This window comes from Ictidomys tridecemlineatus, chromosome 1 (genome assembly GCF_052094955.1).
Source record: "Ictidomys tridecemlineatus isolate mIctTri1 chromosome 1, mIctTri1.hap1, whole genome shotgun sequence".
Taxonomy (NCBI): Eukaryota; Metazoa; Chordata; class Mammalia; order Rodentia; family Sciuridae; genus Ictidomys; species Ictidomys tridecemlineatus.
In genome coordinates this window covers 69,612,846-69,638,811 of record NC_135477.1, presented here as the reverse complement: position 1 = coordinate 69,638,811, position 25,966 = coordinate 69,612,846, and the positions used below count along the sequence as shown (strand labels likewise).

Below are 25,966 nucleotides of genomic sequence, written 5' to 3'. Positions count from 1 at the left end.
AATCGGGCTGGGGTTGTGGTTCAGTGGTAGAGCGCTTGCCTAGCATGCATGAGGCACTGGGTTCAATCCTCAGCACCATATAATAACAAAATAATGCATCCACCTAAAACTAAAGATACATAAATAAATATTTAAAAAAAAAAAAAAAGGGCATCAATCCCATCATGAGAAACCCATTTTCATGACCTTATCTAACCTGAATTACCTCTCAAAGGTCCATCTCCACAGGCTATTAAATTGGAGGATGAGGGCTTCAATTTAAGAATTTTGAGGGGACTCAAACATTCAGTTCATAACAGCAATAAAACATCATGTATCTAGGAGCATACCTGTAATCCCAGCAGCTCAGGAGACTGAGACAGGAGGATTGAAAGTTCAAAACCAGCCACAGCAATTTAGAGAGGCCCTAAGCAACCTAGCAAGACCCTGTCTCAAAATATTTCTAAAAAGTTCTGGGGATGTGGCTCAGTGGTTAAACACCCCTGGGTTCAATCCCTGGTATTAAAAAGAAGAAGGAGGAGAAGAAAAAGATGTACTATCCAGGTCTGGATAAGGTTTAGGAATAACATAACCCACTCTGTCTTTTTCATTGAATGTAGCTATAAAATCTAGACAGAACTCATGGACCAGCTACCCAAGGACTGTGAAGGATAAAAAGTAGCAGGTGGACTGGGGAAGAAGACCAGAATTCAAAGTACTACTGAACTAGCAGTGAGTTTTCTGTTTTTGTTTTTTCCCCCACTAGAATCCCCTGGTTTAGATCTCAGAAAGTTTGAAACTCAGAACCTCAGAATTGGTACTCTAGGGCACAGATAGAGATCAGAGAATAAATCAGTAATTGCCAGGTGTTGGGGTGGAGGAGAAAGAATAACTACAAAGAAATAACATATGGAGGGGCTGGGGATGTGGCTCAAGCGGTAGCGCGCTCGCCTGGCATGCGTGCGGCCCGGGTTCGATCCTCAGCACCACATACCAACAAAGATGTTGTGTCCGCGGAGAACTAAAAAATAAATATAAAAAATTCTCTCTCTCTCCTCTCTCGCTCTTTCTTAAAAAATAAATAAATATTTTTTTAAAAAAGAAATAACATGGAATTTTTTAGAGTAATGAAACCATTCTGTGTATTCCAATTGTGGTTGTATTTATATAAATCTATTCTCATATTAAAATTCATAGAACTGGGGCTGGGGATGTGGCTTAGTTGTAGAGTGTTTGTCTGGCATGCATAGGGCCCTCAATACCAAACAAAAAATAAAAATTCACAGAACTGGCCAGACATGGTGGCATAATCCCATAATGCCCATAATCCAAGATGCTCAGGAGGCTGAGGCAGGAGGATCGCAAATTCAAATCCAGCCTCAGCAATTTAGCAAGACCCTGTCTCAAAATAAAAAGGGCTGGGATGTGGCTCAGTGGTTAAGTGCCCCTGGGTTTAATCCTGGAACCAAAAATTACATAACAAATAAAATTCACACTTACATACACAGTCCATTTTACTGGTTGCTAATTTGAAAATAAAATTAAAATGCAATGTGTTGCTTTTTATTTGAAAACAATTTTTTTGTCAGAATAAGTATGCATCAACAGATCACAATGGGTGGAATTTATTAATACCTTCTCAACTATATTTTGAAATATAAAATGCAACAGTATTAGAAGCCTAGGCTTGCTTAGATTGGAGTTAAATATTATTTCTAGTCAACATTTTATATTCTCATAAATTACATCCATAGCACTCAAAAGATACTAATGATGCTTCTATAAAGGTTGTGGATTCAATAGTACTAATTCATTATGTTTTTCTTGCTTTTAAGAAGCCACATGGTCCATGTATTTTTATATATTTTTGGTACTGGGAATTGAACCCAGGGGTGCTTTAAGCACTAAGCTATATCCCCAGACCTTTTTTTTTTAACTCTTTTTTTTAAATATTTATTTTTTAGGTATATATGGACACAACACAATGCCTTTATTTTTATGTGATGCTGAGGACCAAACCTGGGTCCCAGCCCGTGCTGGGCGAGCACTGTACCACTGAGCCATGATCCTAGCCTACCCCAGGCCTTTTTATTTCTTCATTTTAAGGCAGGATCTCTCAAAGTTGCTGAGGGTCTTCCTAAGTTGCTGAGGCTGGCCTGGAACTTGCCAATCTCCTGCCTCAGCAGGATCACACCACTCCAAGAGGTTACACCATTCTTAAAGCATATACTCCATCCTAGATTCACAATCGAGTTATGCAGACAATCTGTGCAGTCTCACTGGTGAAAATAAAGCTTTCTAGGGGAAAAGACTTAGGCTCAGTGAAAAGACACTAAAGAGTCCTCTGAACATCAAATGGGTTGACACAGCAGTTGGTTAATTCCATGCCTTTAGGAACTTTCAGATAAATACAGTGACCACTTGGAGGAGCAATTATGATCACAATCACAATCATTTCCTAAATGTTTAATATGTGACCCAGTTCTATTACATACATTACCTTCAATCCCACCTACCAACCCTATAATGTAGATACTATCCCCATTTTATAGATGAGGAAATTAAGGCTCAGAAAGGTTAAATCACCCAAAACGTATAAAGGGACCAAAGTGTGATTTGATCCAGGTACTCTAATTCCATAGCACATCTACCTACTTTTCTTTCTTTACTGGAAGTGCTTTACCACTGAGCCACTTCTTTAGACCTTTCTGTTGTTTATTTCAAGATAAGCTGAAGTTGCCCTTGAACTTGTGATTCTCCTGCCTCGCCTCCCGAGTCACAGAGATTATAAACATGCACTGCCATGCCAGCCAGCACACCACGTTCTTACTACCATTCCACATTACCTTTGGCTGAAAATTCAATATTTAGTATTCCTTTCAATTCTAAGAATCTGTGATTTAGGGCTGAGATTGTGGCTCAGCGGTAGAGCACTTGCCTAGCACGGGTGGGACCCGCGTTCGATCCTCAGCACCACATAAAAATAAAGGCATTGTGTTGTGTCCATCTACACCTAATAAATAAATATTTTTTAAAAGAATCTGATTTATTTAATTTTGTCCTCCTGGATACCTATCTATATCTTTCCTATTTCTACAACACTAGAACAGTGGTCTTTCTCAAGGAAAAAGATGGCACATGTTTCACCTTTTTTTTTTTTTTTTGGTATCTGGGATTGAACACAGGGAATCTCAACCACCAAGTCACATCCACAGCCCCTTTATTATATTTACTTACAATTCACTCAAAACAAAACAAATCAGTCATTGTATCTCATAGGTTTAGACATGATTCAATTAATCTGTTTTACCTATTTATTTCCAATAGTCCCAAAGAAGGGCCAGGGGTAAGTGGCTTCTTGACAACTGATCAGTAAGGACTGCATGAAGACAGACTATGGAAAGTCAATTAAATAAGCGTAAATTGGATTAAGTGATGAAGGAAATGGAATGTGGAAGATGGGACACAATCCAGCCAGAGGTTAGATATCCAGATGGAATTCTAACACTGTTTTTAGCTAGTTAGGAGTCATTAGCATCTCTTCTGCCTGCCATAAAACACCTCGGGGGAATACACCACTGTTGAGGAGTCACGCCTTCCATTTCCTTTGCATCACCAACCCCCTTTCGGATCCCTCATTAACATAAGAACTCAGAAGACAGAAAAAAATGGGTGTGGGCATGCCTTTGGCATTGGGCCTTACTAGGGTATTCAGAGCATTCAGAAAAGAGCTGGTATTTAAACTTAAGCTGCTGGCTAGAATGTGGGAAGATTTCTGAAACTCTTATCAGGTGTACTCTTCTGAAGGAGATTGGCAATTTCAGCACAGCCAAGTTAGTGCACTCAAGTTTCTTTCTGTGACTCAAATTACAAGTTTGCCTTTCAAAAAAAAAAAAAAAAAAAAAATATATATATATATATATATATATAGTTGTAGTTGGACACATTTTATTTATTTATTTTTAATGTGGTGCTGAGGATCAAACCCAGGGTCCTGCATATGATCTGAAAGTGCTCTACCGATGAGCCGCAAGTTTGCCTCCCACCCCCCCCCCTTTATCCCTTTGTTTTGTTTTCTCCATTCTAGAATCAATGACAACAAAAGGTGGGTGGAGGGGAAGGGGAGTTGTTGTGTTGGTGTTTTTTTTTTTTTTTTTTTTGGTACCAAGGATTAAACCAGGGTGCTTAACCGCTTAACCACTGAACCACATCCTAGCCCTTTTTGTGTTTTATTTTGAGACAAGGTCTAAATTGCTTATGGCCTCACTAAGTTGCTGAAACTGGCTTTGAACTTGTGATCTTTCTGCCTCAGCCTCAGGAGCTGCTGGGACTACAGGTGGGAAGGGGAGATTTTTTTGCAGGGGGACGGGTTCCGGGGATTGAACTCAAGGGTACTTGATCAGTGAGCCACCTCCCCAGCCCTATTTTGTAGGGCTCACTGAGTTGCTTAGCGCCTTGCTGTTGCTGAGGCTGGCATTGAACTTGCAATCCTTCACCCTCAGCAACTGGGGCCGCCGAGATTACAGATGGGTGCCACCATACCTGGTGCACTATTACATTTTCACTGTAGATGAAAGGAAAAGACCTAGCAGATACTTCTCTCTTAAGCACCTAGTATCAGCTGGCTTTGCCCTTGCTTTTGCCTTTGGAAGAATTTCTTCCAGTTTCTGGACAGGAAATATCATTTCTTTTTGCTCAGGAAATCTCTTTAAATTGGGGAATGTGTCTATCAGTTGTACATAGAAATATTTAACATTTTTGTAAATGTGATGTGTTCAGATGCATTAAATTTTATATGGAGATTAACAATTCTGATGCTATGATTATCTCTGAGGATAAAAAAAAAGGTTGTGGTTTGGAAAGAAATAAGACATGCCAAGGTATTGACTTCTAAAATATGAAGTCTGGTTAAGCATCTGACTTTTATCTACTAATTTCTTTTTCTTGTATAAAACCCACTCAGCAACCTAAGTAAGGAAGTTTTCCCCAAGTGGTTTATGAATGGGGATCAAATATGGGGCAAATCTCTAGCTTAAAAAAAATCAACAGCTCTATGAAGACTTATATTCCTATAAGTGTTTTAGTCTTTAGAACTCCATCACAGCAAGGACTGTGTAAGTTCAATAAGTGGCTGTTATTAGACAGATGGGAATAACAGCCAACATTATTGATGGTCTCCAGTGAAATGAGAAATATTCACAAAGATATTTTCATGGATAGATTAATATTTTAAACGTAATTATCTTGGGGTGATAGGATTGAACCTTATAGGTTTTATGCTGAAAGACCCTAGCCCAGTCAGCCTAGTTACCTAAGGCCAAGATATGAAACCAAGATACCAGACAGGCCATAAACAGGTTCAGGCACCAGGCATGCTCTCCGGAAAACCGGTTGAAGAACAGAGCACCCGAATCCTGAGGCATGAATGAATAAACCGGAACAGATAAGCAGGAACAGAAAGAATAGAATGCAGACCTGTGGTTTTTGGAATGCAGACCTGTACCCCCTAGGTGGCCTATATGCTAGATTTAAACAAACCAATAAGAAACCTGTTGCTTCCCGCGCCCGCGAAACCTGTCCCAAACCCTATAAAAATCTCTGTATCCCCAAGCCCGGTGTGCCAGTTCACCAAAGCTCCGGCTGAGGTTCTGCTGGACACCCGCAGGCGCCTGTGTCCCAATAAACCAACCTCTTGCTTTTGCAGCCAGTGTTTCGTGTGATTCTCCTTGGACAGGGATACGGGGGTCTTTCATTGGACGGGGGTCTTTCATTGGAGGTCCCACCGAGATAGCCCCCCCACCCCTTCCGGATCCCTGCCCTAGGACCACCAGCATCACTGGGAGGTAAGCTGGCCAGCTCATGTCATGTTTGTTGTGTTGTCTGGTGTCACTTCTATGTCTGTAATGTTTGTAACTCTTGGCTGATACTTTGTTTCTATGCGCTGCATCTGTACGATTACGCGTAGTCGCTCTGTATTCTGGGCAGCTTGAGAAGGAGTTGACGAACTCCGACTTCTCTCCTGCCACCCCGGGAGATGTCCCAGGGATTTTTGTAGGCAACGGTGGAGCTTGTGCTCCATCTAAGCCATCTGTATCTGTAGGCGACGGTGGAGCTTGTGCTCCATCTAAGCCATCTGTATCTGTAGGCGACGGTGGAGCTTGTGCTCCATCTAAGCCATCTGTATCTGTAGGCGACGGTGGAGCTTGTGCTCCATCTAAGCCATCTGTATCTGTAGGCGGCGGTGGAGCTTCGGCTCCATCTAAGCCATCTGTATCTGTAGGCAACGGTGGAGCTTCTGCTCCACCTAAGCCATCTGATCTGGCAGCGCTCTTTCTATTCGGTCTGATTGTAGTGTTATTGTGATTATTGTGTTATTGTATCTCCTCATCTGTGCTCCACGATCTCCTTCCGAAGCCCCACACCCACCCTATCAGCCCCAACCCATACCCGCTCCTGATTCCATCCAGGTTTCCTCGGAGAAAGAAGAAGAACAAGTAGATCCAGCCACCAATAACCCTCCGGGTCCATCCCCCTTGGTCAGGAGACGTCCCCAGCCCCTTTCTGTGTTCTGAGTGGGTTGCCTGTAGTAAAGTATTCTGTGAAGTATTTGGTAAAGTATTTTGTAGCTGATGGATCCGCGATCCGCCTGAGTTTCTGGGTAGCAATCCACGACGCGCTGCGAATTCTGTGGCCGCGCTGCGAATTCTGTGTTTTATGTTTTTGTTTCTGTTGTCCTGTCTGTCTCCACCCCAACACCCTGGCAAGAGAACTAATCTCCCAATCTGGGGTTGTCAGACCCAATCCGAGGGGGATGCTCTCCCAATCTGTTTGTCTGAAGGGAAGGCCCCAGTCGGCTTGGGGCCAGCACCCATTTTCATTTTTTTGACAATCTGAAAAGGGAATCTATGTCTTTGTGTGTGTCTTTGTGTGTCTTTTTGTCTGTGTCTCTGTTAAGTGTAATGGTGAGCACTCTGGACTCTGAATCCAGTTAAGTGTGATAGCATTGTTTTACTTTGAACCGATGCAGAGTCCCAAATTCTAATCTGCCTTAGAGGTGTGGAGATAACTTTAGCTAGATTTTAATCTAAATTGTAAGCAAGATTAGGGAAGCAGTGTTTTTTTTTTTTTTTTCCCATAGTTGGCCTGAGTACACCCGCTGCAGTTAAGGAATGCCTGCTGGGGATCTAAGAACTTTGATATCTTGCTTTAACTTTTCTCAAAACCCGGTCCTCATTATTAAATTGGCATTAATTGGCTTTGGGGATGGGAGCTGAACTTTCAGTCATAAATTCTGTCCCAGACGGGGATTCCACACCGAGGTAAGTGCACACACCCCATGTCTGTTTGAGATGCATCTTTCTCTCTCTCTTTCTTTCTGGAGGTAAGGTGGGCACCCGTCGGCTACTTAAACGCAACTAGTGCAGCCGCCACTCTACAAGACTCGGGTGAGAGGTTTCTCGGCCTAGGCAGCTCTCAATCACCTGTTCGGTACAGAGCAGGCATGTTGGGTTCTGCCAAAGCCGCTTCCAAAACTTTTCTTTCTGGGCCTGGAGAGCAATTGGCGTGAGTACACAGTGTCCCTAATCCCGATCTGCCTCGGATGCGTGGAGGTGGAGGAAGGAGTTTGGAACAACTGCGGAATCCCGGTCTGGGCTACTCTCAGACGTTTCCAAAGGTTCCTTTCTCTTGAGCCCTCTCCCGACAGCCCTCAGGGGTATCTAGGGTGATCGGTAGATGAATGGCATTGAGGGAAAGCCCCAATCACATTTGCCTCCGTATGGGCCATGCAACACTCCCAACCCCGCATCCATTCCTCCTGGATGCTCCCCTTCCTTCGTGGGTCAGAAATGTTAGCAATTCTCAAGAGAAAAATTTGGGCCGATCAAAGTACATACACCCTTCCCCCTTTAAGACCTAAAGCAGATTAAAAACTGACTCTACTGGAAGGTTAGGAGATAAACCAGATTGCCTGGAATTGGATCTATTCAAAGGAGCTAATCTTGCAAGTGAAAGGGGAAACTGAGGAATTCCCAGCAGCTGCCAGAGCCTTTTTTTTGCTTTAGGGAAATTTCCTCATTCTTTCTCTGCACTGTAAAGATTACTCCACCTAAATGCAGTAAAGTCAGTCACACTGAGACCCTATGTGAGAACATCTGGTCCACTCATGGGAAATCTAAGGTGCCACTGATAGGAGTCATAATTAAATGAAGGTTCAAAACCTGGAGAGATATTTTCTTATCTGGTCTGTTTTAAAGGTTATAGATTGTTTCTTGGGGATGATTTTGGCTAAATGTGCTTTTTGTAACAATCTGGTATCTGAATGGGTTTCTGAAGCATTGCACAATCTTGCAGTTAAAAGTTGGGTTTAAGTAATTGTTTAGTTTAAGACTTCAGATAATTCATACCAGAGAACTTAAATACTTAGGATAAAAAATTAAAAGAACTCTACTTCCAAGTTGGCAAGTAACTACCAGTCATTCAGTTATATTTTTTATCAATCTTTGAAGTAGGTAGCCTAAGGAGATTTCACTAGGTATACAGTGCATTGATTTGGGCAAGGATAGTAAATTATGATTTGGTATCTGTTTCTCTCAGTGTGTAAGATTAAAAAAAAAAAAATGTTAAATTAAAACGTTGGTCTGGCTTATTGAAATGACATTTATTAGCAACAGTCTTGGAAATTTTCAAAGCTTAATTTTAGATATACATGGTAGTGTGTGGATTTTTTTTTTTTTTTTTCTCCCGGTGATTTAATGTAACTTAATACTACTTTAGGAACTTAATACTACTTTAGGAACTTCAGAACAAAGAAAGTAGCTTAATGATCCTGAAGGAACTTCTTCTGATGGTGGCTTTTATATTATCAAGAAAGATCCTATTTTCAGTTTTGTGTGAGCAAGTTTTTCTAGTGTAGGAAGATAAATTGTGACTTATGGTTAAAATGCCTTAGGCATAAAGTTTCTGCTCAAGAATTCCGGTTTTCCCAGTTCCTTCCAGACCTCAGCCAGGGCTCAAGCTGATATGCAAACGGAAGCAGCTTGGAGCTCAGGCCCAAGGAAAAAAAAAAAGAGGTAAAGGTGTCTTTTATCTGAACTCAAACTAGATTAAACCAAAGAGTAAATTGTATGGCATTTACTAATTACTGGCCGGTCAACTTTTTAGGATTTTTGCTTTTTTTTCTTAGATTCTGTATTTTTATTTTTATTATTTTTTTTCTTTGAGCTCATGATTTTGTTCCTACAGACAAGTTAATGTTTTTCTGATAAGTTCTATTTTTGATCAACTGAAGTTTTTTTTTTAACATTGCAATGAGATTTCACCTGAGAAAGCTGCAAGGCCTTCACCATTGTGTTATGTATTACACTTGTGTTACGTGTTGTATGTCGGTATGTCTGTATGTGTGTATGTCCATATATCCTGCAGTGATATGACAATTAACAGATGAGGAGCGCTCATGAAAAATTAAAAAAAATGGATCCAAATATCTTTGATTCACGTGATTCAAATGGTTCAATTTAAATTGGGTAAACAGATGAAAGTAAAGATGTCTTTAAAATTAAGATTATAAGTTTTTCTAGATGTTCAAAAAGGCCCTAATAAAATGTTGATGTCTATGAAATAATCTGCTTAGATTCAAAGGTTTACAGGTATTGTTTCAAAATGTGAACAGAAGGAGGTTAACAAATAAAAAAGAAAAACTAGAAGGTTCTAGGTATGGATTTAATAGAGGGAAAGTGTGTTTCTGGATAGGAGTTTAAGTAAGTGATAAAAAAGGTCTGTGCAAGTTGGTTATAAGTGTAAGTTTTTGAGCAAAGTAACCTTAAAGAAATTAAACAGTTGGTTAAACAAGTGCTGTTGTTTTAGAGAATTGTGCTATGTTATTTCTTTAAAAGCTAAATTTGGTTAATATAAAATCATCAATGTAATTATGGTGTTATTAATGTGTTCATATCTTCCAGGTATACAAATCTGTAAGGTAGAAGCTTTAGAAAGAGCATTATATCAACCTGGTATTCTAAAACTGTATGGTAATTTTAGGCTTAAAAGAAAAACATGTTGGAAATTTATTTATATCATTTGTGTTCTATAACTGGACTTGTTATCAATAAGTTATGTGATGTTCCATGTTACTTTTTACACTGAGATACAATTTAGATGTATTTTTAAGTTAATGAGAGCCTAATCTAATCTATGTAAAGGTTTTATTGCAAAACAAAAGTACTTTGCTACTTCTCTACAAAAAGTTAAAAGCTTTCTTTAATTCATGTTTTAGGTGTGATATTATGTTGTGGTAGCTAATGTCCATGTAAACTTGAGCAATAGTTTATGTAGGCTTTGTAAAATGATGTCTAAAAGCAAAGATCAGCTTCAGAACTATAGTATTTAAGATTTATAAAGAGCCCTGCCTTACTTGAGATAAAACTCTATGTCCCATCTCACTGCATGTGAAAGTGACTATGAAAGAAATAGACCAGATTTCAGTGCATTTAAGGTTGTGTTCAAAAGCTGGTTTTTGTCACGATTGCCAGGATCTCAAACAGGGGATTATAATGTATAACTCTGCCAAAATTCAAGGTAGCTATTACATAAACTAAATATGTTTTTATCCTAGTTAGTTTTGTTTTGTAGTTTGCTTTTAGATGGTCTAAGGATTGCCTGTTAATGTTTTAAAAAGGTACTGCTTTAAGAGCTCACAACCTGGGTTAACTTAGGATGGGGAGTTATCACTTACAGGATAGAGAGATAGATATTGAAGTTCAGTGCCCTTAATATAAGGTTCTTGACTTATTTGCTGGATGTTTAAGATTAAGTTTTAAAATTAAAAACTTGGCTCTTGCCCTCTGAGTCAGTCTGAATCAGGGAATAGGGAACTTTTCCAAAGGGCTCTGCAACTCTAGGCCACATAACCTCCTGATCAGGGAGATTAATGAGACCAGTGGAGGACAGAAAGCCAATCAGTGCATTTGCTGTGAAGAGGAGGGTCATCAGAGAAGGGAGACATCCCTGATGCTTCTGAGGGAAGCCGTATGGTCAAGCAAGGCCTGGACCCATCCTAGCGCAAATGGCACTAGCAGAACTGAGAAGCTGCTGTGAAGTTCCCGAGGACTCCCAGGAGGCTGACTGTTAACAATAGGTAGAAACAGAAGTCAGTTTGACTTGCTTCATCTTAAACACTTAGCAAAGACAGTCAAAGCCAAAAACACAGCTGTTTCTGGGCATTTTAAATGATAATAATAGTTAAATGTAACCTCCACAATAAGTAAACTGGAGGCTGCAAAAGAGACTCTTAGGTAGGAATGCCTGATAACTGTAAAAGGGACTGCTAGAGTAGTTTTAGTCTAAGGCCTTTATTTCTAACCAACACAGGTAGGCTTGATGTTTGCTAGTATGGTTATCCAGCCCTAAGTAACAGAATTAAAGATTTCTCTATTAGACACAGGTCATACTAGTAAAAGGATCTTGCAAGATCAGATGATATTAAATTATTAAACTATATCTTAAGGGAAGGACAACTGTAACCCTAAAAGTTAAATGTTGTGTTTACATCCCTGACATTTCTGGCAATGTGACAAATATCCTTAAAGATTTACATGCTCAGATAGAAGCCATGTCCTCAGCAACTTTATCATGGAAACGATATCTTAGCTTCTGGTTCTTGGTACTTCCTGGTGGAAAACATTGTTAGTCTTTGTCTTTGCCATCATACTCATTGGCATATTCCTGTGCTATGGCATTCATTGCTGCATCAATATGGTTCCAGCACTAATGAATTCTTGTTTCTCTTATAGACCACCCATCACTCAAATGGCCCTCCAGCCTATCATGGACCACTCAATAGACCCGATTTTTAAAAGGGGATTCCAAACTGCTTGCCCCAACATCGCCCCTTTTTGTCAGCCTGAAGAAGCCAGAAAGATCTTCGCCCCCTTTCCTTACAGCAGTAAGGAGTTCCCAAATTAGAGGGGGGAATGAAGCCAGATTTAAAGTTAGGTAGTCAGTGTAGTTAGGTAAATCGGGTCTAATATCGAGTGAAATCTAAAATGGAGGCCATGCTGGGAATGACTCAGGGAAAACACAGGACAATGGATATAAGATTCTATCCATGATAAAGAAAAAGGGGGGAATGAAAGACCCTAGCCCAGTCAGCCTAGTTACCTAAGGCCAAGATATGAAACCAAGATACCAGACAGGCCATAAACAGGTTCAGGCACCAGGCATGCTCTCCGGAAAACCGGTTGAAGAACAGAGCACCCGAATCCTGAGGCATGAATGAATAAACCGGAACAGATAAGCAGGAACAGAAAGAATAGAATGCAGACCTGTGGTTTTTGGAATGCAGACCTGTACCCCCTAGGTGGCCTATATGCTAGATTTAAACAAACCAATAAGAAACCTGTTGCTTCCCGCGCCCGCGAAACCTGTCCCAAACCCTATAAAAATCTCTGTATCCCCAAGCCCGGTGTGCCAGTTCACCAAAGCTCCGGCTGAGGTTCTGCTGGACACCCGCAGGCGCCTGTGTCCCAATAAACCAACCTCTTGCTTTTGCAGCCAGTGTTTCGTGTGATTCTCCTTGGACAGGGATACGGGGGTCTTTCATTGGACGGGGGTCTTTCAATGCAACTATCATAAATGGTAATATAGACTACTGATCAGTAAGATTTAACAACAGGGATGTATTAAAATTTGGAATGAGAGAACCAAGAGGTCAAAGTGACGGAAAGACCTGGCCTCTTTACAAGTCATAGAAGATAAACATTTCACACAAGATGTCATGGAACATCTTAAAAGGTGAAATCAACATGAAGACACAAAGAAGATATGAAGAATTATTGTCCTTATAGGCTTCTGGGAATGAGAGGATATCAATCCATAGTTTAATGAAAATATCATCTGACATATTATAGTATTATACCTGAATGTTTATTGATTATCTACTAAATGTCAGGCATTAAACTCAGCATTTTATATGCATTGTCTCATTTAATTCCCAATGCAGATCCATAGCATGTGTACTGTACTATTCCCTTTTTTGGTTGGGGGAGCAGGTACTGGGGATTGAATTCAAGGGCCTATTTTTGTTTGTCTTTTCATACTGGGGATTTTTTACCAGGGTTACTTTACCACTGAACTAATAGCCCTATTTTGTGTTTTATTTAGAGACCTGTCTCACTGAGTTGCTAAGTGCCTCCCTTTTTCAGCTGAGGCTGGCTTTGAACTCACCATACAGGCATGTAACACCACACCTGGTTATCTTGTTCCCATAAAGGTAGTAAACAGCAGATTTTAAATTCAAACCCAGATCTGTAAAGATCCATGTTCGTGTGTGTGCACGCGCGCGCGCTGGGAATTGAATCTAGGGCCTTGTGCATCAGAGGCAAGTACTCTGCCAACTGAGCTATATCCCTAGTTCCACCAAAGTCCATGTTCTTAAACCTGGAAATCATTCTGATTCTGTTTCTGATGGATGCATCAAGAGCAGACCTGTCATGACAGGGCAATAATAATTGTGGTCAGTAAAATTATTTCTTTACCTGTTCTACTTTTGTATCATTTATCATTCTTCCACTCCAACGCCATACTTCTCTCCAGAGGTTAAATCTATAGCAATAGGGCCTGAAATTACCTATTAGATATATCAAATTTTGAAAGACCCCCCCCCCAAAAAAAGACATTTATTGGCGAACATGGTGGTGCATGCCTGTAATCTCCAGCAATTCAGGAGGCTAAGGTAAAGTTCTAAGCCAGTCTCTCAATTTAGTGAGACTCTGTCTCAAAATAAGAAAATAAGCTGGGCTGGGCACAATGGCAAACACCTCTGATCCCAGCGATTTAGGAGGCTGAGGCAAGGAGGGTCACAAGTTCAAAGCCAGCCTCAGCAACTTAGCCAGGTTCCAAGCAATTTAGAGAAATTCTGTCTCAAAATAAAAAATAGAAAAGGTTAGGGATGTGGCTCAATGGTTAAGCACCCCTTAGTAAATCCACAGTACCAATAAATTAAAATACAGAACAAAAGTATTGGAGATGTAGTTCAGTGGTAAAGTATCCCTGGTAAAAAATCCCCAATATGAAAAAACAAACAAAAATTATTAATTGAACCCTTCCTACTGCCTTTTTTCCTGAGAAGTTCATATCTGATAGAGTGCAGACTCAAACTGTGATTTTGGGAACTAAGCATCATGCTAATGCTAAACATAGTGAATCACAGGAGCTGACAGAATGTACATAGACTTTAAGTGAATTTGTGCTTAGAAAACAAAAGATCTTAAATTCTTCTTGTTCATTAATGCTTCAAGTTTACAAGTTATTGTGGCTAATAGAGAAAGGGGATCAGAGAAATAATTCATGCAATCTTAATTTTTAATATGTTAAGTACCAGTACAGAATCTCTTCCAAAATTCTTCCAAGGGCATTTTCCTAGAATCAGGTAAATGAGAGCAAGCAAGTGACCTACTTACAGCAAAAATTGCTCCAGGTTATAAAGGATGGGAAGTCAAGTGCATCCTGGAAACCACAGCATCTGGTCTTGTTTTATGCCTCATCTATCAATCTGTTGTTACAGGAATTGAGAATTAACATTTCAACTACTGATTCTTCTATTTTGGCTAATGAATTTATATCCTTGTTATTCTTACCCTTCCCTCATCTTCCATTAAAAAAATATGAAAGAGATTGTATGAAGGTCTCAGATGAACTTCACTTTTTATTTATGCCTGAAGTTTTCCTAATGAGGCTATGAAAGGTTAGCCATTTTCTTGAAGTAATTCCATTTTTCATCAATCCTAACTTTTTTTTTGGGGGGGGGCAGTACCAGGGATTAAACTCAGGGATACTTGACCACTGAGTAACATCCCCCACCCCTATTTTGTATTTTATTTAGAGTCAAGGTCCCACTGAATTGCTTAGCACCTCAAAGTTACTAAAGCTGGCTCTAGTCTCAGCCTCCCAAACTGCTGGGATTACAGGTGTGTGCCACAGCAACCGGCAATCCTGATTTTTCATGGAAAGTTGGTTTATTTTTGGTACCAGGGATTGAACCCAGGGATGCTTTACCACTGAGCTACCTTGCTTTGTATTTGATCAAACCCCAGCCCTTTGCTTTGTATTTTTCTATTTCAAGACAAGGTTTCAGGGCTGGGGATGTGGCTCAAGCGGTAGTGCGCTTGCCTGGCATGCGTGTGGCCCGGGTTCGATCCTCAGCACCACATGCAAACAAAGATGTTGTGTCCGCCAATAACTAAAAAAAATAAATAAATATTAAAAAAAAAAAAGACAGGGTTTCACTAAGTTGCTTTGGACCTTGCTAAATTGTTGAAGCTGGCCTCAAACTTGAAATCTTTCTGCCTCAGCCCCGAAACCATTGGGATTACAAGTGAGCATCACCGCACCCAGCTTTGAAAAGTATCATTTGAACAGTATATTTTCAGTACTGTGGGAAAGCTGAACAACAAAATGCTGTAGATTTTAAAATAAATATCTAAATTCTAGAAAATGTTTTTTGTAGCAGAAACTCTAAAAAACATACAACTGGGCCAGGAGCCATGGCACACACCTGTAATCTCAGTAACTCAGCAGGGTAAAGCAAGAGGATCCCAAATTGAAGGTGAACCTCAGCAACTTAGAGAGGGCCTGTCTCAAAATAAAAAACAAAAAGGGATGGGGATGAAGCTCAGTGATAAAGTACCTCCAAATCCAATCTGGGTTTAAACACACACACACACACACACATACACACACAATTGGCAGTACTGCTTGAAAAAAAGTGTCACATAAAAATGTAAGATGGATTAGTACTACCCCGATGAATAAAAACTAATTTTCATGTACACTTATTATACTATGTGTAAAAGTTTAAAAAACATAAAAGTATGAAAAGTAGATTTACAACTATATGTTCTTTGAATTTTAATGTTGTCTTTTAGCTCTCCATGCTTTCTATAGAATGGAGTTATCAATTTATCTTTCCACTTGTTCCAATCAGTTGAAATTTTAATTTTTCACTATTTTTTAAAATATGTTTTTTTAGCTTTAGATGGACACAATACCTTTATTTTGCTTATTTTATCTTTATGTGGTGCCGAGGATCGAACCCAATACTTCACACATGTGAAGCAGGCACTCTACCTCTGAGCCACAACCCCAACATCAAATTTTTCACTATTTTTGCCCTGAATCTATCTTATTCAATTGGAGCTCACGTATATAATCTTGGTCTTTTTCAGTGCTTTCACAGCTTCAGGTATAGCTCCATATTCTTGTTTTATTTTTCTTTCTTCACCCATTCATTTACCTTGTCAAAATAATAATTAAGATTATTCCCTTCTGATAAAACACTTGAAAAGGTACAAGGTTACTATTATACTGATCACTGCTATTTGTTGGAAGTTCTGTTCTTTCCAAATCACTGTCAAGTGAATTATTTCTAATGAGCAACAAATAGAGTCAGGTTTATTGTGTTTACTTATCCAAAGATTGTTTTATTCCAAAGGGATCTTACTCCAAATGTCCTCATAAAGCCTTCTTGATTTAATTTCTTAATGTATCTCACTTGGCTTACTGGTTCAGATGACCAGATAAGCCTTTTGAGATAGGGTGATAGATTTTTGCAAATATACATCTAAAATTTTCACTGACTAGGGCAGAACTATTTATACCTGAATCATCTCAGTTGTTTGTCAGTTTATTTATTGGCTGATTGGCTTAACCAACAGAAATTTATTTCTCACCATTCCGGAGGTTGGGAAGTATAGGACCAGGGTACTGGCAGATGGTCTGTCTGATGAAGGCATTCTTTCTGGACTGCAGAAAGACATCTTCTTATCATATCCTCACATGACAGAGATCTCAGATGGTTCATAAAACTGCAGATCTGGGCCCAAACCTAGAACAGTTGGATGGGAGCCTCTAAGTTTAGGAGCCAGGAATCTGCATTTTGCCAAGCTGTCTGTGTGAATGTATACACAATAAAATTGAAGAACAGCCAATCTAAGGACTCCCTTCCCACCAGGTATTCAGTGCATTGATCTGAGCTGCAGAGCAAACTAACCACTCCTACCTTCTAAAGAACATGGAAAATTTGGTTCCATAGGGGAGAACTGTTATAACTGTTTCAAGAAGAATTGGTGTTAAGTTTTTTTTTTCTTCAGTAACTATAATACTGATTCTAAAAAGGAGCAAAGGCCAAAAAGTTATAATTTCCTGATTAGTACTGCACATAATGAATTATTTATTGAATCCCTACTGTGGGCCAAATGTGATATTCTGTGTTGCCAGGGATTATATAAAGCTATCCTGGGACGAAAAGCATATGTTCATCCTCTCTATTTTGGAAGAACATACTTGATTTAGTGATTGCTGGAAATGAATGTGCATAGTACATAGAAAGACACTAATGTGATGTGTTAAGGCCCAGACATAAGAAATTTCCAAAGGATTTGCTACAAGGAAACATTAGATCCAAAAGGTAAAGGCAAAGCACTAGGTTGTAATGAGCAGCAGCATTTATTTTGGACTAAACTCTTCCTGATCAGCCTTGATTTTTTTACCCAATAGTTTCCTTTCCTGTGAAAACTTTCCTCAGATTTTAGGTAGATGAACTGAAAGTAGATTAAACATATTGAGAGCTCCACTTCATGGTAGGACTTGTTTAGTATGTCCTTAGTAAAGGGTGTGTTTTAGCATTGAAAACCCCCATGTTGGGCATGTGCACATAGCAAACAAGACCATGCATTCAAGACAGCAGGAGTTGGGGAGCTACTGCTCCCTCAGGAAGCAGTTGGGATAGAGGGTAGAGGAATTGGTAGTGCAGCTCACAGCTCAAAAAAAAAAAATTGAAGAAAACCCGCATTCCCCAAATCCTTTCACTCTCAAGCAAACTGGATAGGTTTGGTCATCCCGGTCCTGAGAGTAAGGCAGGTAAGGTGCTTGAAGAAGTTTCACAGTAAATAATGATAATCCTTTGCCTTCTTGAATTTCTCAGTTCATTTTCCTTACTAGGGGCTATGATTACCCTAGTTGTCCTCAAAACCTAAAGTTTTTTCCTTTCATAACACCTTCTTTGGGGCCTTGTCAAATCATATCCCTGTGAACTTCCCAAGCAATGACTAAGTTTGGGATCATCCCAGAGAACCAGCGGAGAGTCTCTTCCAAGCCTGCTAAGCACTGATGTCCTCTGCTTTTTTGTGTGAATATTTTCCTGGCTTCATAATATCCTGTTCTTCTTTAAGACTATCTTCATCTCTAAATAATTCATCTAGTATTCCCAAACCTAGCTTCACATTACTTTTTTTTTTTTTTTTTAGAGAGAGAGAATTTTTAATATTTATTTTAGTTTTCGGCGGACACAACATCTTTGTTTGTATGTGGTGCTGAGGATCGAACCGGGGCTGCACACATGCCAGGCGAGCGCGCTACCGCTTAAGCCACATCCCCAGCCCCCACATTACTTTTTTTTTTTTTAAATTAAGAAAATAGACACATATATAGGAAGCCTTAAAAACAAAAAAGGTCTGGATGTAAAACATTAACCGCTTATAGTATTAAATTCTATTCTATTCTTGTCAATGAACTATATACTACAATATTACAAGATTGTAACAGTGGTAGCATTTGCTAATTCAATAATCAGGCTGCAGAATTCTTTAGCTATCCAAGACGATCCCTACAGCAGACAAATACAAACTGCCTTCCCGAGGAAAATATGGAAGGGAATTGTCTCATGACTTTATAGTCTCACCGCCACTATCTAAAGGAAGTGATGCCTCTTTTATCTGGGGACAGGGCTAAAGTTATCTCGCCCCATCTCGCCCCTAGGCAGTCTGTGTAGTCAGAAGGTGATGGCTTTCAGCTTGTTCCCTTAGGACCTCTAGTGTCACGTCGCTCATTCTAGAGGATAAGGAAAAAAAGGAAAAGGGAAAGGGAAAGGAAAGGAGTGGTGGAGGAGAGAAGTAAAAATACGTGAGAGAAATAAAAATATATAACATATTACCAAATACCCTATTCCGTCCCAACTGCCAGTCCTGCCTGCGTGGGCTGCTCAGTCATTTCGTCAAAGGCTTTTCAGGCGCCACCCCCAGGTGTTTGTCAGTACAAAAATGGGAGAGCAGGGTGAGCTCACTCTAAAAACTAAGACAGATGGTGAGGGGTGGCCATGCGCGTCGAGCTTTGGCTAGACAGAGCAGCAGCGCAAGGGACTGCATGGGGTGATGGGAAAGAGTCAAAATCAGCTGGCGTCAGGAAAAAGATTTTTGTTCTTTGCGTTCTCAAGAAGTCTCCCTTATTTGTTAGTGTTGCTCCCAGCAGGCCAACAGGGCAAGGACTTTATGTGATAAGCGCCTTCTCCAATTCAATCTGAGACACAGCAGCTAAACTCTGATCCCTGGAAAGCTGCTTGCAGACACTCTGGCTTCGCGGAAAGACTCAGCTCAGCGAGTACCAGAGAAAGCACGAGATAATGCGAATCCACTCGCGTGCAGCGGCAAGCCATTTCTAGGACCCAACTGCGCTCGTTCGGGGCCTGCGCCGCGGCTCGCGCACGCTCAGTGTAGGGGGCGGGCCGCGGCTCCGCCGGAAGCGCTTTCTCCCAGGCGGCATTCCCTTCCTGTGCAAGGCCGGCTGAGGGTTCCTGCTGCTGCTGTTTCTTCCTCCGGGTGAGTAGCGGGTTCCCGCGGGGCCTGGTGAGACTCATACAGGATCTCTCCGAGCTCTCTTAGGGACTGGCTCCACTCTGGGAAAACCCACCGGAAAGGTCACCTCGCCCTCTTCCAAGTCCCACCTCAGTGCCGCCCTCCAGCGCTCCGTAGCCCTTGCTATCGAGCGGATTAACCTCCAAGGGCGTCCCGGGCCTCGCCTTGGCGTCGGGCCCGCCCTGGGCCCTGGGTCTCTGTGGGCGCAGCCTAAAGACTTATACCATTCCCAAGGGAATCTCTGTAGACAGCCTGGACACTGTGGAGGCTTAGGGTCGTCCCGGGCGACTTCAGAACTAGGGTTCATGGGCCAAGGCAGCCGGAATGAGCCGGGTCTGGTTGTTGCACTGGTGCTTCTATTATTTTGTGCAAAAGTAGAGGTGTTGTGTAACCCAATTTTGAGGGCTGGGCAGGCTTTCACAGAGAATGATGATGTTAACTTGTCCTCTCTGTGAAGGCAGGAAGGCCTTCATCGTAGGGCCTTGAAGTCTGTGAAACTGGGACTTTTTGAGTTTGAGAAACCCGTTGTAAAAAGCTGCAGTGACCTAGAGAAATAATACAGCATGAATGCTATACTCTCGTCTCTTAATCTGCCAGTAAATTGCTCATAGATGAGGTAGTATGATCTTAAAGTTTTCCATCCTGAAATCGAGAAATCAAAATAAACCATTTGGAATTCAGGATTGCCTAACAGATAACTGAATTGCCGGAGTTTTGCGATACATAGAACTGAGTATATGTACATCTTTGTATATTCGTTTTGTTGAACCTAATGTTTATGCAGGATAGAAATGCTTCCATCCTGTTATGTGCATTGGCAGCTTTTATTTGTATTCTTCTGGAATGGTATTGTTTCTACTGTAATAGCCTTACCTTGGGAGTATATCAGTGCTGTAAGAATGTGCTATAAGTGCACATCTCATCTACAGATAAAATGTAAAGTATTTGCAGTTACAGTCTACAAAGCAAGAGCTTTCAGTTTCATTTCAGGATTCTGAAGTCATTTAAAAAGGTAGACAATATACAGTTTTAGAATTGCCATTAGTACACTGCTGTACTGTACGTTAATAATTTTAGAATAGGAAACTATATAAACTGTTTTCTTATCTCGGCATTTTAAAATAGGATTAAAAATTGTAACTATCTTGATGACTTTGGAATGTGCTTTGGAAACCACCTTAATTTGTTCATGTATTTCAGTGAACATCCAGTAGATGGCAGTTTATCACTACCAACTCAAACTTTATAGACCAATGAAAATGTTTTATTGGAATGTCACCACTTTTCACAAATTGTTAATAAAACTCCTACTTTGCCTACTGGATTATTTTCATCCATGAATTGTACCTCAGATTATGCCGCCACACATTCCTACTGCATTTTCAATTTTATTCTGATGGAATAAAGACTGAAGAAGTTGATTTTTCACTTTGTGTGAGAAGTGTTTTGTAACCCAATTTTAAAAATCCATCATAATGGAAAAATCACACTTTGATTTGTTACCTGAGGAAAGATTTCAGTTATGTGTTTTTTTTATAGCTCCATTTAAAAAAATAATTCATTATAATTAATATAATTAGTTTCTTAAGTAGTTAGGCATTATTGTATATCCACTATATAGTAAGCTTTGTATATAGATGTTTAATAAATGGTCATTGAATGAATTAAATTGTTTAATATCCTTGGGCCAAAATTTCTTCATCCAAAATGAAGGACTTCAGTTATTTGTTGTGTTTAAATTACTGTTTTTTGGTACTGGGGATTGAAACCAGGTATGCTTAACCACCTCGCCAATACCCAGCTCCCTCCCACTTTTGTATTTTATTTAGACACTGGGTCTTGCTGAGTTGCTTAGTGCCTTGCTGAGTTGCTGAGGCTGGCTTTGAACTTGCAGTCTTCTGCTTCAGCCACTGGGACTACAGGCATGCACCACCATGCCCATCAGTTATGTTTAAATTAAGTAATGTAATTATTGTGAAGTGAATGGTTCTGAGTAATAATGTGAAACCTTGACTTTTGGAAATTCTGCAGAAGTCTGACTTTGTTGATTGGAAAATAATTTTTGAATAGTCTCTTTGTGTGACAGTTGTAAAGATGTCAATAAGATGAAAATCCTGTTTATGAGGATTTAAACTCCAGTTGAGTAGAATAGATACAAATCCAATAATGATTTAAAATAAGACATTTCTTAAAATTGTGTAGTAGAACTAAATAAATAATATAGAGAGTTAATGTGATTTGAAAGGCTTTATGGAGCAGATAAGGTTAGTGTTTGAAGTTTGTATAGAATTTGAGCCATCTTAAATGAATGAGGGGAAATGGCCCCTCCAGGGCACAGACAAATATAAGACTGAAGGAGAAATTTTGCATTTTCTATGCCAGTGATTTCATTTGTTGAGAGTTCCTAGTGAGAAATTTGAGAAATGGTCAGAGATAAAAGGCTTCAAAGTGACTCTTTGGAGCTAGATGAGGATAGGTTTGAATGCTTCGGAATCTTGCAAAGGGAAAGCTTTGAAGTCTTGATAAGGAAGAAATAGAGTATACGTGAATGAATAGGAGGTCTATAATAGAATTTTAAAAATTAAAAAATATTGTGGAGAGATGTTCCAGAGGGAAGGAGGTGAAGAGGATCTTTAACTTAGAAAACAATAATTTAAGCTGGAAGGACCATGGATTTTAATCTCTGCAGTACCTAATTTTTAGGTGCTATTAAGCTGTTTGCACAATTGTGATTTACTCCTTTCCACTTGAATGCAAAATATATATTCCTCTGTGTGTGTGTGTGTGTGTGTGTGTGTGTGTGTGTGTGTGTATTTTGAATGGCATTGTTTGAAAATGAGATCCTATTCCCCAAAATGCAATTAGTCACATCATCTCTAATAAGTTTATTGTTTTATATACTTATTGCCTTTGACAGTGGAGTGCATGCCTCACTGTAAACCCAGCTGCAATTGTTGTAGCTGTTAAGGGATATATACTTTATGTAAAAGTAAGCATATTACTTTCTTTTTCCCTGCTTTATTTTTGTGATAGTTTTCTTAATTAAATCTTTTGAAAGTTCTATTGTTTCATATTTAGCTGGGTTGTTGGGAGCAAAGAGGGATCAAAAAAATTAATATCACTTATTAATTGAGAAAATGGAATACTTAAAATTAACCAGGCTTCAAAAACTTTTAAAAGTAGGTATGAGAAAAAATAAATTATTTCATAGTTTGAATTTCACTCTCAAAAATTATCTGGTATATAGATACCTAATTGAAGAGATAGATTGTCAGCATCTTATTAGTAAAGTATTTCATTGTCAGGCAGCCTTTCTTCAGTTAGATTAGTGTAAAGTCATTATTTCCAGATTTCCAGATTCTCTGGAATATTTATTTAAAAACTGAAAGTCACTTATGACCATATTTTTCAATAAAATTATTCTACTCTTAAATAAACTTGTTTTTTAATCTACTTCAATTTGTAAGAAAAGCTTTAAATGTGTTTGTTCATTTAACATTGAAAATCCACTTCTCCTTAAAAATGAAACACATTTTTCTAAGGTAGGTAGTGTTTGAATTTGATTAGAAGCTTCTTGCTTAGTTCAAACATTTTAATAGTCTCTCAATGTTAATGAATATAGTTATTATTTAGTGACATTTCTCTTTGTTTTTTAAGGTTAACAATCAAGATGGTACATGCTGAAGCCTTTTCTCGTCCCTTGAGTCGGAATGAAGTTGTTGGTTTAATTTTCCGCTTGACAATATTTGGTGCAGTAACATACTTTACTATCAAATGGATGGTAGATGCAATTGATCCAACCAGAAAGCAGAAAGTAGAAGCTCAGAAACAGGTATGATTGAAATGTTTGAAGATAATTTCTTTTATGGCGAACAAACATTCTCCTTCAAAACTAAAAATAGAGTAGAATTTTAAATTAATAAGTTATATAAACCTCATAAGAAATGCAATGGTACTGAAAATGAAAGTCGCTGAGATAACAGGCATGTGCCACTATGCCCAGCTGAGTTGTGACTCTTGATTCATTCAATAAGCATTTATGCTTGGTGTTAAGGAAGAAAGACAATAACTCTTGTTCTTTCAAAATGCAGCAGACAAATGTTGAGAAGAGGGCTGCATTGTAGGCATATCTCTTTTTTTTTTCATTAGTAATATGATTTATCTTCATTGGCTTACAGTGTACCAGCATATTCAGAAATTCTTTTTTCTTTTTTTTAAAAATTAATTTTTAAATTATTTCTTACCTACATCACAATAGAGGAGTGCATTAAATTTATAATTTTTTTGCATTACAATTCTTAATACACCTTTATACCACAATTTATCAAATCTCTGTTTGTATATAAGGTATGTTGACACCAAATTCACATCTTCATGCTTGAATTTTGTATAATGATGACCATCTACAGGCATACCTCTTAAATCAGTAAAAAGTGAAAAATCACAGTTTCATTAACACTGATAGTAAATATATATCTTGATATATATGAATTTATTTCTTAAATTTGATTATAAAATAATTGGCTCAAGGTCTACTTATATCTTTAGCCTATTTATAACATGCTGGGAAGTCTGAGCAGTGTAGGTTGAAAAACAAAAAACTCACCATGGCCAGGTACTCTGGTGCGCACCTGTAATCCCAGCAACTTGGGAGTCTGACATAGGAGGATTGCAAGGTTGAGGACAGCTGTGGCAACTTAGCAAGACCCTGTCTCAAAATTTTAAAATGGGGGTAGGATGAAGCTCAATGGTAGAGTGCCCCAGGATTCAAACCTCAATACAATCATAAAAAAGAAAAGAGAAAGAAAAGAAAAAGCACCTTATTATATATTATATACCTCAGTGTAGCTTTTTTTTTTTTTTTTTTTTGGCCATCTAGTAAAGTCAGTTTGAGTCTCAGGTTAAGATATTGATAAGATATATCATTTTCAGCTTTTTGGGAGGTACTGAGTTAGAACTCAGGGGCACTCGACCACTGTGCCATATTCCCCCGCCCTATTTTGTATTTTATGTAGAGACAGGGTCTCACTGAGTTGCTTAGCACCTCACTTTTGCTGAGGCTGGTTTTAAACTCATGATCCTCCTGCCTCAACCTCCTGAGCCACTGGGATTATAGGTGTGCACCAGTGCACCCAGCCCAAATATGGATGCTAAGGGCTATGTAAATAGATCACATCATTAAGCCTTTGGTGAAAATTATATGTATAATATTGTTCTAAATATTGGGTATGTGAAGTGTCAGATAACTGTCCTCATTGTGCTTATGGTAGAGAGAAAAAACTTGTTGTGACAATATAAATTATAGTAGTAAGTGGCATATGCTAGTTGTCTTAATGAGTAGTATAGAAGACAAACTGGCTTTTGGAGAAAGGAATAGTTACCATGATTGAGCCAATTGAGTATGGTTTCATGAAAGAGCTTGGCTTCTAGGTTCTTAAGCAAGGACAATAGTAAGTAGAAAGAACATGAACACACTCATAGTGGGGGTAGAAATAGCAAAAGACCTATTAAAGGAATGGTAAATGGTCTAGTCAGGTTGGAGAAGGAAGGTTTATGTAATTAATTAGGTGGTAGATTTCTCTTCAGGGATATGTAAGGACTACATGCTTACGGGTCCTAAATATAAAGTTTGATATTAGGGTTCTACTTTTTCTTCAGTCTAGAAAACTAAAGGGTAGACTGAGGCTGATTAAAAAATGGTACAGTATTTTAAAAGTCCATCATCACCTGAGGAGACATGCTTTTTGTTTCTAATGTTATCCTGTTCCACACTAACTTACTAGTGTTTAAAACATCAAGAATGAAAAGGTTATCCTGAGTCTTGGGTGTCTAAGGGCTGTAGCTTCTCTGCATTCTGTTCTTCACTACGTCCCTGACCAACTATTGAAATACACTGTTGAGCAGTTGAAGATTTCTGTGTAGGCAATGATAAACCATTAAATGTATTTGAATAGGTGGGTAGTATGCAAAGCACTGCTTTTAGGATAATTCACTTTAAAGTGGTTTATAGGAGGAATTGAAGTCAAAAGAAACCAAAAGACAGATGTGTTAGTTATAAACTACAAAAATCCTGACAAAGACCTAGAATAGGGGGATGAAGTAAATTCAAAGGAATGAATGCAGGAAGCACTCTGTGATGATGTGAGGAAAGAAAAAGGATATTGTTTAAAGGAATCAAAGATTTGTCTTGATTCCTCAAAGACTCGCTAATATTTTTATAGAGGTTTGGAAATTGTTAGGGAAGGTTTTATGAGGTGATGACTTTTGAAATGTGCATATTGAGTTTGTTTTGATGGTAGGGATTC

General features: G+C 39.1%; 1 protein-coding gene and 1 long non-coding RNA gene across 2 annotated transcripts in view; one reads left to right on the top strand and one right to left on the bottom strand.

Annotated features, from left to right (window-relative positions):
- Positions 1 to 10,942: 10,942 nt before the first annotated feature.
- On the bottom strand, positions 10,943 to 20,194 carry LOC120885286 (uncharacterized). The gene is made up of 2 exons (XR_005727794.2): positions 18,965 to 20,194; positions 10,943 to 16,858 (listed from the first exon to the last, which is right to left on the bottom strand). It is a non-coding gene; the product is annotated as an uncharacterized LOC120885286 (long non-coding RNA).
- Positions 19,469 to 25,966, top strand: part of Atad1 (ATPase family AAA domain containing 1) — a 46,607-nt gene continuing 40,109 nt past the window's right edge. The window contains exons 1-2 of the mRNA XM_005339191.5: positions 19,469 to 19,625; positions 23,319 to 23,493. Coding sequence (XP_005339248.1) covers positions 23,332 to 23,493 — 162 coding nt within the window. The 5' untranslated portion in view covers positions 19,469 to 19,625; positions 23,319 to 23,331. The remainder of the gene's footprint in view (positions 19,626 to 23,318; positions 23,494 to 25,966) is intronic.